This window comes from Eretmochelys imbricata, chromosome 1 (genome assembly GCF_965152235.1).
Source record: "Eretmochelys imbricata isolate rEreImb1 chromosome 1, rEreImb1.hap1, whole genome shotgun sequence".
In the NCBI taxonomy this organism is placed as follows: domain Eukaryota; kingdom Metazoa; phylum Chordata; order Testudines; family Cheloniidae; genus Eretmochelys; species Eretmochelys imbricata.
The window spans coordinates 229906645-229918645 of NC_135572.1; the positions used below are offsets into that span (position 1 = coordinate 229906645).

Sequence of the window (12001 nt, forward strand, 5' to 3'; positions counted from 1 at the left end):
AGTGGCCATGCTGGGGTGAACAGGACCAAAGACCGTTTGGGAGGGTCATTCCACTGGGAGGGAATGGGCAAGGATGTTTCTACCTATGTCCCGTCTTGTGAAGTATGCCAAAGAGTGGGAAAATCCCAAGACCAGGTCAAAGCCTCTCTCCAGCCACTCCCCATCACTGAAGTTCCATTTCAGCGAGTAGCTGTGGATATTCTGGGTCCTTTTCTGAAAAAAGACACCCAGAGGAAAGCAGTACATACTGACTTTCATGGATTTTGCCACCCGATGGCCGGAAGCAATAGCTCTAAGCAACACCAGGGCTAAAAGCGTGTGCCAGGCACTAGCAGACATTTTTGCCAGGGTAGGTTGGCCCTCCGACATCCTCACAGATGCAGGGACTAATTTCCTGGCAGGAACTATGGAAAACCTCTGGGAAGCTCATGGGGTAAATCACTTGGTTGCCACTCCTTACCACCATCAAACAAATGGCATGGTGGAGAAGTTTAATGGGACTTCGGGGGCCATGATACGTAAATTCGTAAATGAGCACTCCAGTGATTGGGACCTAGTGTTGCAGCAGTTGCTCTTTGCCTACAGAGCTGTACCACATCCCAGTTTAGGGTCTTCCCCATTTGAACTTGTATATGGCCGTGAGGTTAAGGGGCCATTACAGTTGGTGAAGCAGCAATGGGAGGGATTTACACCTTCTCCAGGAACTAACATTCTGGACTTTGTAACCAACCTACAAAACAGCCTCCGAACCTCTTTAGCCCTTGCTAAAGAAAACTTACAGGATGCTCAAAAAGAGTAAAAAACCTGGTATGATAAACATGCCAGAGAGCGTTCCTTCAAAGTAGGAGACCAGGTCATGGTCTTAAAGGCGCTTCAGTCCCATAAAATAGAAGCATCGTGGGAAGGGCCATTCACGGTCCAGGAGCGCCTGGGAGCTGTTAATTATCTCATAGCATTCCCCACCTCCAACCGAAAGCCTAAGGTGTACCATATTAATTCTCTAAAGCCCTTTTATTCCAGAGAATTAAAGGTTTGTCAGTTTACAGCCCAGGGAGGAGAGGACGCTGAGTGGCCTGCAGGTGTCTACTACGAAGGGAAAAGTGCTGGTGGTCTGGAAGAGGTGAACCTCTCCATGACCCTTGGGCGTATGCAGCGACAGCAGATCAAGGAGCTGTGCACTAGGTACGCGCCAACGTTCTCAGCCACCCCAGAACTGACTGAACGAGCATACCACTCCATTGACACAGGTAATGCTCACCCAATTAAAGTCCAACCTTACCGGGTGTCTCCGCAAGCTAAAACTGCTATAGACCGGGAGATCCAGGATATGTTACAGATGGGTGTAATCCGCCCCTCTGGAAGTGCATGGGCATATCCAGTGGTTCTAGTTCCCAAACCAGATGGGGAGATACGTTTTTGCGTGGACTACCATAAGCTAAATGCTGTAACTCGCCCAGACAACAATTCAATGCCACGCACAGATGAACTATTAGAGAAACTGGGACGGGCCCAGTTCATCTCTACCTTGGACTTAACCAAGGGGTACTGGCAGGTACCGCTAGATGAATCTGCCAAGGAAAGGTCAGCCTTCACCACACATCTCGGGTTGTATGAATTTAATGTACTCCCTTTCGGGCTGTGAAATGCACCCGCCACCTTCCAAAGACTTGTAGATGGTCTCCTAGCGGGATTAGGAGAATATGCAGTCACCTACCTTGACGATGTGGCCATATTTTCGGATTCCTGGGCAGACCACCTGGAACATCTACAAAAAGTCCTTGAGTGCATAAGGGAGGCAGGACTAACTGTTAAGGCTAAGAAGTGTCAAATAGGCCTAAACAGAGCGACTTACCTTGGACACCAAGTGGGTCAAGGAACTATCAGCCCCCTACAGGCAAAGTGGATGCTATCCAAAAGTGGCCTGTCCCAAAGTGAAAGAAACAGGTTCAATCCTTCTTAGGCTTGGCCGGTTATTACAGACGATTTGTACCGCAATACAGCCAAATCGCCACCCCACTGACAGACCTAACCAAAAAGAAACAGCCAAATACCGTTCAGTGGACCGAAAAGTGTCAGAAGGCCTTTAACAAGCTTAAAGCGACACTCATGTCTGACCCTGTACTAAGGGCCCCAGACTTTGACAAACCGTGACTAGTAATCACAGATGCGTCCGAGCGTGGTGTGGGAGCAGTTTTAATGCAGAAAGGACCTGATCAAGAATTCCACCCTGTAGTGTTTCTCAGCAAAAAGCTGTCTGAGAGGGAAAGCAACTGGTCAGTCAGTGAAAAAGAATGTTACGCCATTGTCTATGCTCTGGAAAAGCTATGCCCATATGTTTGGGGACGGCGTTTCCACCAGCAAGCCGACCATGCTGCACTACAGTGGCTTCATACCACCATGGGAAATAACAAAAAACTTATTCGGTGGAGTTTAGCTCTCCAAAATTTTGATTTCGACATCCAACACATCTCAGGAGCTTCTAACAAAGTGGCTGATACACTCTTCCGTGAAAGTTTCCCAGAATCAACTGGTTAAAATCATCCTTGAGATGTGGAAAATATTGTTAGTCTTTATGTACTTGGTAGTATATTTAGAGGTGCATGTGTCTTATTAACTCTGTTTTTCCTAGAGCTCCAGGAAGAAATCCCAGCCAGCGTTTCACCCCCTAGCTGAGATTTGGGGGGCGTGTCATAAATATAAAGGGAAGGGTAAACCTCTTTAAAATCCCTCCTGGCCAGAGGAAAATTCCTCTCACCTGTAAAGGGTTAAGAGGCTAAAGGTAACCTCGCTGGCACCTGACCAAAATGACCAATGAGGAGACAAGATACTTTCAAAAGCTGGGAGGAGGGAGAGAAACAAGGGGTCTGTGTCTGCCTATATGCTGCTTTTGCCGGGGATAGACCAGGAATGGAGTCTTAGAACTTTAGTAAGTAATCTAGCTAGGTATGTGTTAGATTATGATTTCTTTAAATGGCTGAGAAAAGAACTGTGCTGAATAGAATGACTATTCCTGTCTGTGTGTCTTTTTTGTATCTTAAGGTTTTGCCTAGAGGGATTCTCTATGTTTTGAATCAAATTACCCTGTAAGGTATCTACCATCCTGATTTTACAGAGGTGATTCCTTTACTCCTATTAAAAGTCTTCTTGTAAGAAAACTGAATGCTTTTTCATTGTTCTCAGATCCAAGGGTTTGGGTCTGTGGTCACCTATGCAAATTGGTGAGGATTTTTACCAAACCTTTCCCAGGAAGTGGGGTGCAAGGGTTGGGAGGATTTTGGGGGGAAAGACGTGTCCAAACTACATTTCCCAGTAAACCCAGTTAGAGTTTGGTGGTGGCAGTGGAGATCCAGGGACAAAGGATAAAATTAATTTATACCTTGGGGAAGTTTTAACCTAAGCTGGTGAAAGTAAGCTTAGGAGGTTTTCATGCAGGTCCCACATCTGTACCCTAGAGTTCAGAATGGGGGAGGAACCTTGACAGACCTGTTCCAGTTTCTGCTGGCATTGGCTACTATGAACCTGAACAGCAGGTGAACAGCCAGGATTATAATGTATTGCCAGCCTCAGACATATGAAACAAGAAAAATATCGATGCTTGTTCAGTTGAATGCTTTAAAATCAGTTTTCAAATAGACAGTTGATGTAGATATGAAGGGATGCTTTCACAGCTGGCTGGCCCAAAGTATAACTTGCTATTTCTTTCCCCTTTTTGCTGACACAATCCATGTAACTATTTGGAACTATATGGGGTGGAGGAAGGGATTAAGGGGAAAACTTCCTTACCTATTAATTATCTTTCTTTGATCCCTTCTGGACTAGTGCCCACACTTAGATATACTTCCTCCTAGTTAGCTGAAGACAGAATAATGAAGTATTCTGATAGCATCACCCGTGCCTCCCTCCTCCTACCCATTCTTTGTCTTCCTCTCTGCTCCTCACATTTTCCCTTTGTCTCCTGTCCCCCACTTGCCTTTGTATTTTCCTTTCTTTTCCCCATCACAAGTCCCTGATCTTGACTTTCTCCCTCCTACTCCCCCATGTTCCTCTGCAGCCTCCCCAGCCCCCGCCCACAAGTCTCCTTCCTGCACCCTTACAGTTTCCAGACCACTTTCCAAACCAAGAGTCCGGCAATCTTTGCTGAGTGACCCCTAGCTTCAGTGCCTTTAAAAACAATGGGAGACAGTGGTCCTCTTCACTATGGGCAGCCTTCATGCCACCTGCAGAGGCTGCTGGGAAGTGGCAGCCATCTTAACTGAGGGCGGCCTGTGGCTTCCAGCCCACTGAAAGCAATGATAGATAGTAAACCTGTTGAGCAAGGACAACATTCAGAAGAATGCCGCCAGAGTTCAGGAAACCATGAGAAAGTGTAAGAAAAGCAAATAAGCAAGCAAACAAACAAAAAACCAAACCATGTGGTGACCAAGAGTTGACAGCTGTACATACTGCTGTGGCAAACGTACAGCAGAGCAGAGAAGATAGTGCCTCACCCCGTAACTCTCTGAGGCTTTCCTGATTACTTCCTTTGTCTGTGCAACCTGGAGCCTGTGGTAGAGGCATATTGTCAGAAATCCCTGCTGGTTTCAGAGGCTCATTGTGTCCTTTGCTCAAGTCTTTTTTCTGAGTCAGCACTTGCTGGTGACAGAAAAATGAACTCTGCAAGCTGGCAAACCCCTTTTTGTAAGTGGGGAAGGTGGGAGATTCTGATATCATTAAAAGACTTTTTAAATTATTCTGACTTCATATGCTGGCTGGGGAGAACTATACTCAAGACTCTGGGCTGCTAGAGAAAAATTAAAGACAGAACAATATTTGACATTACTTTTTCCAGTTAGCACTCAGAGAGTGCAATCATTTATTTTGGCAACATGGGATTCAAGAGCAAAAGCCAAATTCTATTCTTCTCTCAGAGAAAAAGCCAGCAGATACTGCTTATGCCCATCTCTGAAGAAGTCCGAAGGACAAGAAGGCTCACACCTGCATTCTGAGCTAATGGCTGGCACAGTTAAAGTTAATGTCATGCAAATGGAAAATTATATAAAAAGAAAAAGGAAAGAGAACAAACTGCCATGGGGAAGTTTAGCTCTTCTCAGGAGAAGGCTTCCCTGGAATCCCTGTCAGCAGGTTTTGTTTTTCTTTCTAATTATCCATCTATTCAACAAACTCAGTTAAATAAACACTTTTGTTGTCCTGCAGATTTACTGAATACTCCAGCTGAGCTGTGGTTTTCAATACAGAATGAACCTGGCCCTGCGGATGCACAGCTCATACATGGGGAGAAAGCAGTTGGAAAGGAACCATTAGAAAGAGCTAAACGCAGCAGTCTGGGCTGGGATTCTTGCAGGGTTAGAATGAGGGGTCATCATTTTAAATCTCTTTCTGAAACAGTCAGTCTGATTCACTCCAGTTTGACACTATTTGGGACTGCATTGAAATAAGTGGAGTCACACTGAGTGACAACAGGAGTAATGCGATGGTGAATCACGCTCACTTTCTAAATTACAGCTCCTATTGAGGGAACAAGAGCGTTGGGACTTAGAAAAGGAAGAAGCACTGCATCATTCTCACTAACACAAACAAGCACCTTCAGCTGACTCCATGCTGGACCTTAAAGAGTCACATGCCATTATAAATAAAGACTGTGGAAAAACATCTGAAATAATAGGATTGACACATATGGATCATTTTATTTGCTAATTCTTTCCTATTCAAAATGAAATCAAAATACAGTTGGAAGGTCGATCCAAATAACAATCTAATGTGACTTTAAGAGACCTCCAATAAAGACTCAGAGGTTATGTCTATATTGCTAATATTTCCAGAAAATATGAATAAAAATAGGTTAAAGGGGAAGACCAAAAATGCTAACATTATTGGATACAAGCATGTAGGAATGATTCCTCCAATCAATGTTTTGAAAGTTGATCTCTTGAAGAAACTTGGAATCCAAGTTACCACCTCCCTTTGTCTCCTTCTTCTGTTACACACCCATTTCCCAGCACTGTTAGCTGATGTGCAAATGAGAAGGGCACTGCAACTAACTATAACTGGTCTGGGGGAACATTCCATAGCATAGGTGTGTGAACAATCCAGTCACAGGTTTTCTACAAAGATGGCGCATCACACCAGCATCAGGAAGGAAATCTGTGTCTGTTTCTACTTACTCCACTAAGTCGCAGAGCTTCTTGGTCTCAACAGGTGGTGGGTAGATGACTTCATCTATATTTCTCCGATTACAATTTGCATAGGCAGTGGAGATGTGGATAAAAGCCTCGAGCTTCTGCATCTGCCGGGCCAGCAGTAAGAGCTGTTGTGTGCCCATGACATTCAGCAGCAGGGCATGTCTAAACAAGGGGAGAGAAAACAAACAAAAGGGGTTCACAGGGGATGAATGTATTAAAACTACATACACTGCAAATCTCTCTTGAGAGGCAAACCTCCACAGTGAGGAAAATAGCACAGCAGAAGAGGAAGCTTAAATGAGATGCAAGAGGCAAAATTAGTTTTCAAACCTGTAGTGCTGGATTCTTCTACTATGGATCCACTACTCTGGTCAAAAACTATAACTCAGGGGTATTTCTACCCAATCCAATGGACTGGAGGCAAAAGTTCCTCTTTAATTTATTATGGAAATTAAAACTGACAGCACCTATTTGCTGGCATGTTTGCTGAACAACCATTCCGCCTCAAGAAAAATACAAGTATTTAAACAGAAGGACATGAAGTGTTGTTCTTATTTACTTTTTAACTCCATTCAACATTGTCTCATATCTGGTCTTGAAAGACACATGCTATACCAACATGCAAGGGATTCCAGATAAGTATATGGGGCCTTGTCCAAAGCAATAGAATAACACTAGAAGAAGCTAAAGTTACAAGTAATAAAATTAGTGATTCCAAGAGGTTGGGGGGGGGGAAGAGAAAAAGGGTACCAGTGTGAAGGTCCTCCCTGAAACACTCAGGATACGTTCAAGGTGTTCTGGTGGTTTTCTGCATGGGCTCTGACTGATGTGTGGGCTCCCTTTACCTGAGCTTGCTTGCAGGCTTCATATTAGAAGAAATGTGTGCTCCTCCAAGGAGGCAGAGACACTGGGGAAGATGGGGCCAGTTTCAGCAAACTTGTCAGCAGGAGGGGCTTTCAGTTTTTTAGGGGAAAAAGAAGAACTCATTATCAGTTCAGCTGGACTGGACAGAAATACTCATGAGTTATGATTTCTGGCCAAAGTAGTAATCTAAATTCATTTATTTTGCACACACCGCACAATATCACCTAGTCTCTAATTGGAGCAGAGTGAATAATAAGTTTTTCAGCTCACTGACAATTCTGAACAAAACAAAACAAAAAAAAGTTTTGGAGAAATTAAAATAATTTTTTGAAAAATGTTCAGCAAATAAAAAAGTTGAAAAAAATGTGTTTCAGGTCAAACAAAACGATATGTTCGACTCAAAATGCAATGTTTAAATTTGATTTAAAGCCTTTTAAAACTTTTTAAAATATAAGTAAAAGAAATTCTGAATCAAAAACTAATTTCAAACTGAAAAATCAAAATGTTTAATTTCAAAAATGTAAAACCAAAATATTTCAATATTCCCCCCCTCCTTGATGTGAACAATTTGATGAAACCAACATGAACTTGCAAAACATTTTTCAGTGTTGCCAAATACACATTTTTTTTTTTTTAAATAAAATGTAGTTTTGGCTGAAAAAATTCACCTAGTTCTATCTATAATCTTATTTTAAGGGCTTTGTTTTTGGAACACAAGAACATTCAATCTATCGTGCTATGTTGAATCACCAGTCATGGAATCCACTATCTTGCCCATAGCAGCAACTCACCCCTCATGTTTCAAAGGAAGGCAAAAAATACGTACCACATTTATACAGTGCTCTGGGAGAAATTCCCCCCATCCCTGTGTGAAAAAAAACCCTCATATTGAGTGATATGGAGACAATCAATGTAATGTCTCAGAGAGGGATATTATAATTGTCATTAATGAAATTCTTTTGGGGCCTGTATCTATGACCACAGTCAGATCATTATCATTATTAAAGTGGGGCTCAAAGGGACCAATCACAATTCAGACCCCATTGTGCTAGGAACTCTTTCATTTATATGTGACAATGAACAAACCAAGTGCTTCTCCAGGAAATCCCCTAAGTAACAGACCACCTTTTTAAAATGCCTCATTATGAAGGCAACATTTTCAAAGCTGGGTGAATATTTTAAAACATTACAGTACCTTGTGATTTGCTATTTAAAATATGCTGCTTCATAAATATATCATTTCGCTCCTTGAGTTACCTTTAGTGAAAAAGTAGGACCAACAACATTGGCTGTAGAGTCAAAGACAGCGTAGACTCACTTTGCACTCCTTCCGTGTAGCCCTGCCAAAACATCTCAGTCCTGACCCATAGCACCCATCTGCTGTTCCAGTTCTGGAGCCACACCTAACTCTGCCAGTGCACTGCAATCCTAATTTGCAGAACTCCCTTTTATTCTGGTCCTCGGCTCCATGTAGCAATGCCACAGTACCTCAATCTTGGTGTGTGTGTGTGTGTATGTATTTTTTAAGTTCTGATATACATGATATTTTAGGCAGTCAATAATTTGAGCTCTTTAAATTGTATGTCCAATCCAGAACTTATGTGCAGTTTGAAAACATACCTGGAGAATTATTACTGTAATTGTACAAGAAATTACAATAATGGTCTCTCATATTTTGTGTGTCCCAGTAAGAAGCTAAGTTCTACTTAATAAATGCAAACAGCAGAGAACAAGGGACATACTTTAGAGGCTCATCAAAGCGAACTGTTGCTGCACAGTGGAAGACAACATTGACCCGGGACAGGAGCTCCTGCGAGTCCTTGGAGCTGATGGCCAGATTTGGCTGAGTGAGTTCTGCATTAATAGGCTTAATCTTCTCCTGGAAGTTAGGGCAATCTTCCCGGACTCTGTCAAAGACCTAGAAGCACAAACACAACGATCAGCTACTGGATCATGGACTATTGCTATCATTCCTATTGATGACAATAGCACCTTGATTAACCGCCCATTTGCTATATTTGCATCAGTTGATGAAGCTAACATGACTGAGAATGACTGATACTTCCAGATGTCATAATGGTAGGAGGTTCTTTATTGGGGCATGTAGGCAGACAAATAATAATGGACCTGATTGTCCTCTCCCCTAGAAAAACCTGAGAGAGAGAGAGTGCCCTCCCAAAAATTTGAGGGGGGGATGAGTTGCTCTGCTGAAGAATGAACAAAGGGTCCTCTCAGCATCCCATGTCTCCTGGGGGATCCACAGGAGGTCCCATGCCTCCACAGTGGCTCTGCAACCCCCTACATACAATCTGGCTAGCATGGCACCAATGAAGCTGCATTGCCAGGACTTCCTCCATTGGTGGCTGACCCTAGAACCTTATATGGACAGGTGGGGGATGAGGGTAAGGTGTGGAGTGGGAAAGTTAAAGTAGCATTAGGCTCTGTTAGCTTTCCTGCTGATTCTACAAAGAGCTTGAGGGGAGGAGGGAGACAATGTGCACCATCCTATGCCCAGCTCACCCTCTGTCACTGCCTGCTGATTCCCTCTCACAGTTCGTGTATTCCCAGTCCCACAAAGAGACATCCATGATATCTGGAGAAGAGGAATCAGTACTGGGGAAGTGGCTGACCACTGCCTACCCTTTTGCATGGAGGGGTTCCTCTTCCTGCAGATCTCAGAGACAAGTGGGCTCAGCATAAACTATATTTTGCATTTACATCCTGCTTTCCTAAGACCTCAAAAAGTAAATGCACAAAAACAATATTTTAATTGTCCAAAATCCACCTAAAAATAAGTGGAAAAAAATGAACAATCCTTTAAACTACACTTATGGTTAGAAAAGTGCTGACAAAATTAGCACCTTTCCCACTCTACAGTTCTGCTCCCTGTGTCTTTGAATAACATGGGTTTGCTTGCCTGAGAAAAATGCAGTGTTACAACTGTCAGCAGAGTGAAGATTTGATTCTCCCTTGTGCATCAGGAACAAAATAGCCAACAACTGTAAATCCTAGTTGCAAAATCTTTGTTATTGGTGATGAAGTAAGAGGCAAAGAGAACATGGCTTGATTTTCTGAACTCCACATGAGTTTGCTGGATTAGTAGTTAAAATTGTTTTTTGACTTGCAAATTGGTCAAACTATAAAACTTCTCTTACGGCTTTATACTTCCACCCATTACTGTAGTATCTGAGCACCTTTTGCATAAAATCGATAATAGTGAAGTCTCTAGTGGACTTGATGATGTCTCTGCCCTTTTGGGGTACAGAGAGAATAATGAGAACACCTATGAAATCATAGAGGTATAACCTAGTGAGATTTCAGAGCAGAACCACACTTCAAGGATCACTTTTTTCCTTGCTTGTTACACTAGAGGTTTTCTGCCCAGTCCAGTGAGGGAGGGTGTGGGGCTATGTTTCTTTCTATTACCATGATCTCTGTTTTGACAGATACTGTCCTACCTGTGACTTGCCCAGTGCTTATGGAAGGGTATGAAGTACGTGATTTAAAATAAACATCACTAAATAAAAAGATGTACAAATATATTAAATTGCAACTAAAGCAAATATTCTGTCATCTGACTAAGGGATGATCATCCTTCTGTTTATTTGGTCAACAAATCCAGATACGCCTCCATGTTTGCAGCAATATAGCAGTGATCAGGATATGATCCACCTTCTCTCTAAAGCAGTGTGTTTGTCTGCTATGTCTCTTTTCTTCGACGTATTGCTGTATGGCCTTAATAAACAAGACATTCCCAAATGAGCGAGTTAACAAGAGAATGGACATAAGGATGATGTTTTATTTTTCCAAATTGTACAGTTACTAGGTATACGTTGGGAGCAGTGCTTTAGCTATGGAAACTGGGTTTACAGCTGTAAATCATTCTCAAAGTATGGGTGGTGAAACTACAGATGTTGGAGGCAGCTGGTGGTGATAAGAACCCGGATGTTGGGGAAAGTGGTTTGGAGGTGACATGGTGGCACAAGAGAAAGAGTTTTGGGACAAGGGCTGCAGGGTGGGGGCGGGCGCAGTAGTGCTCCGCCTGCATGGCTACGTGTGCCTGGATCAAGTCTGCTTAGCGCTCCATGATGCTTATCAGCTGCTCTGTGCTTTGGTGCCGGCGATCTGCATTCTGCTGGTGGACCGTCCTTTCACTCTCCCGCCACTCCTGCTCTTTTTGATTTTCATTAGTTGAATGCTGCATGACTTCATGCAGCATGTCCTCTTTGCTTCTACATGGCCTCTTCCTGATTCTTTGCAGCCTCTCGGCCGGTGATAACACGGACAGCTGAGATCTCAAGGTTGCATCTGTAAAGGCAAAATGCAACACTTAACAGAGGCAGCATTGTTCACACCAGACAGAGCAATGATTCCCCCATACTCAAGGGCAAGCACAGTCTACAAAATAGCATAATTTGTCTGTCCCAAAGCGAGTGCACATAACCCACAGGAGCCCCAAAATGGTGAGTAAGCACAAGGTCAAGCGTGACTGATTGTTTCAGGGCCATACTGTCCTCTGCATTTCTGTGCCTTGGGGAGAGCCAACAGCTGCAGGGGGCCCCTATACTGAACACTGTCCCCACGTTTTCCACAGGAGTTCATCCTGGAAGATATCTCGCTACTGAGGGTGACCAGGGAAGCAAGGGAGGGTCTTCTACTGCAATGTGGCTTCTGCCCTGGCCCATATGCAGCTTGTCTGTGTGCAGCAATGGTCCCCCCGCCCCTCACAGCACAGTGGCACAGACAAGTTAGCCTTACTGGGACGAGGACAACAGTGGCTCTCCCAAGACACCTGCGCAAGCACATTGTCCAAGTTCTGGCTGAGACCTTTGAAGAGATCACTGAGGCCGATTACCACGATGTGAGAGAGCACTTCAACGCCCTATTCTGCATCTAGGCATGCATGCAGCCCTAACCCTCCTTGCCCCAAGAGCCCGCACCAAATAACTTCCTTCCCA

At 43.6% G+C, this 12001-nt stretch overlaps 1 protein-coding gene across 1 annotated transcript in view; it reads right to left on the reverse strand.

Moving 5' to 3' along the window:
* Window positions 1-12001, reverse strand: part of FAR2 (fatty acyl-CoA reductase 2) — a 217974-nt gene that overhangs the window by 62762 nt on the left and 143211 nt on the right. The window contains exons 4-5 of the mRNA XM_077807419.1: window positions 8786-8961; window positions 6162-6341 (exon numbers count right to left, since the gene is read on the reverse strand). Of these exons, the coding sequence (XP_077663545.1) occupies window positions 6162-6341; window positions 8786-8961 (356 nt within the window). The remainder of the gene's footprint in view (window positions 1-6161; window positions 6342-8785; window positions 8962-12001) is intronic.